Raw genomic sequence first — 1,435 nt, 5'->3', positions numbered from 1 at the left:
ATGTTATGATTAAACAATATTATGACAAAATACCAGAACTATATGTAATCATAATTTGATACCTTATTATGATAATAATGATCATGATAATGTTTTAACTATAACCTCCATTGTTATTTTAATTTATTAAAGAATAAAAACTGAAAACACGTTTTCGTTATTTTTAAATATAAAATTTCCTTTAATTTTGAGTTAGGGGCCTTGACAATGTCAATTACAAAAAAAAAAAAAAAATTACAAAAAAAGAAACGTGCTTTTAAAGATAAATATTTTGGCAAACAATTTGGTCTTTACGTCCCTAATTCGCAACCATGCTTTAAATATTATCGTGCAATATATATGTAAATCTATATATATTTTTAATATTTAGGTATTTGTTAAATTAATAATAATAAGACTAAAACTAATAAATTGTTGCATAAAACTCCACTGTTATTCTTGATACATTATTAGTACTAAAATTAACAAAAAGTGCATAATCGCCATTTAATATGGGCAGAACACTTAACTGTTGCTGCAAATAACGATTTTCACATCTTTTAATTTCAAAATTTTCCTAAGATAAATTTAAAAATAAAATCAAATTAAAACTATTCAACGTCAAATTGTTACGACTTACTGTAAGTGGACAAGAATGATTAAGATTCGATACTGTTGTAAACCATCGCCAAACTATACTGGTTACCGAATTTAAATGTTTTGTAAAATCACATTTCAATGTAAAATCATAGAGAAATGGTTTATAGCCATTGGCTTTTTTCAGGAAATAAAATCGTGTCTAAGAATCACAAGAGTTTTTTAAATATTTATCACTTAAAGAAATTATAATTAAATATCATTTTAATTTACTTGAACTTCCTTAATTGGCAACTGATAATATTTAATATAAACTTGATAGTATTGCAAATCTCTGGATTCTGCTTTTACCCTGCATTTTTCAAATTTCGAAAATGTTTTATCCAAAGCATTACACTTCATGTTTGTCAATTTTAATCGAAAAGCCTTTAAGAAAATGGAATTAAAAAAGTTTCGATAAAAAATTAAGGTTACCTTAGTGGTATGCCAATTTAGTATTACTACTAAAATTATTATAAAAAATATATTTTTGACCATTTCTAAACCACAGTACTATACAAAATGAACAGTATTTTAAATTTGAAAAGAAATCAAAAATTTTATTAAAAAACAATTAGAATGAAATAATTAAAATACAATTACTTTACACTTAATAAAATAGATGCTAAAAATTTATTGATTTATAATAATAAGTCATAGTCATAAAAATATTATTTCATCAGTTAATTTTGTGGAATTCGAAGTATTAAGGACACTTAAACGTCCCAGGAACAAATATATATGTATTTAGTAAAGACTATATATTGACTGTAGCTTATACCATTGCCCAGCCTATTGGCTACAGAATTGTCTAGACTAT

General features: G+C 23.9%; 1 protein-coding gene across 1 annotated transcript; it reads right to left on the bottom strand.

The window, feature by feature from the left end:
- Positions 1–403: 403 nt before the first annotated feature.
- On the bottom strand, positions 404–978 carry LOC111682129. Its single transcript, XM_046947085.1, has 3 exons — positions 850–978; positions 620–778; positions 404–556 (listed from the first exon to the last, which is right to left on the bottom strand). Exons 1-3 carry the CDS (start codon positions 976–978, stop codon positions 404–406), a joined length of 441 nt encoding a protein of 146 aa, XP_046803041.1.
- Positions 979–1,435: the final 457 nt, after the last annotated feature.

This window comes from Lucilia cuprina, chromosome 3, assembly GCF_022045245.1.
Source record: "Lucilia cuprina isolate Lc7/37 chromosome 3, ASM2204524v1, whole genome shotgun sequence".
In the NCBI taxonomy this organism is placed as follows: Eukaryota; Metazoa; Arthropoda; class Insecta; order Diptera; family Calliphoridae; genus Lucilia; species Lucilia cuprina.
This window is presented reverse-complemented; position numbering and strand designations above follow the sequence as displayed.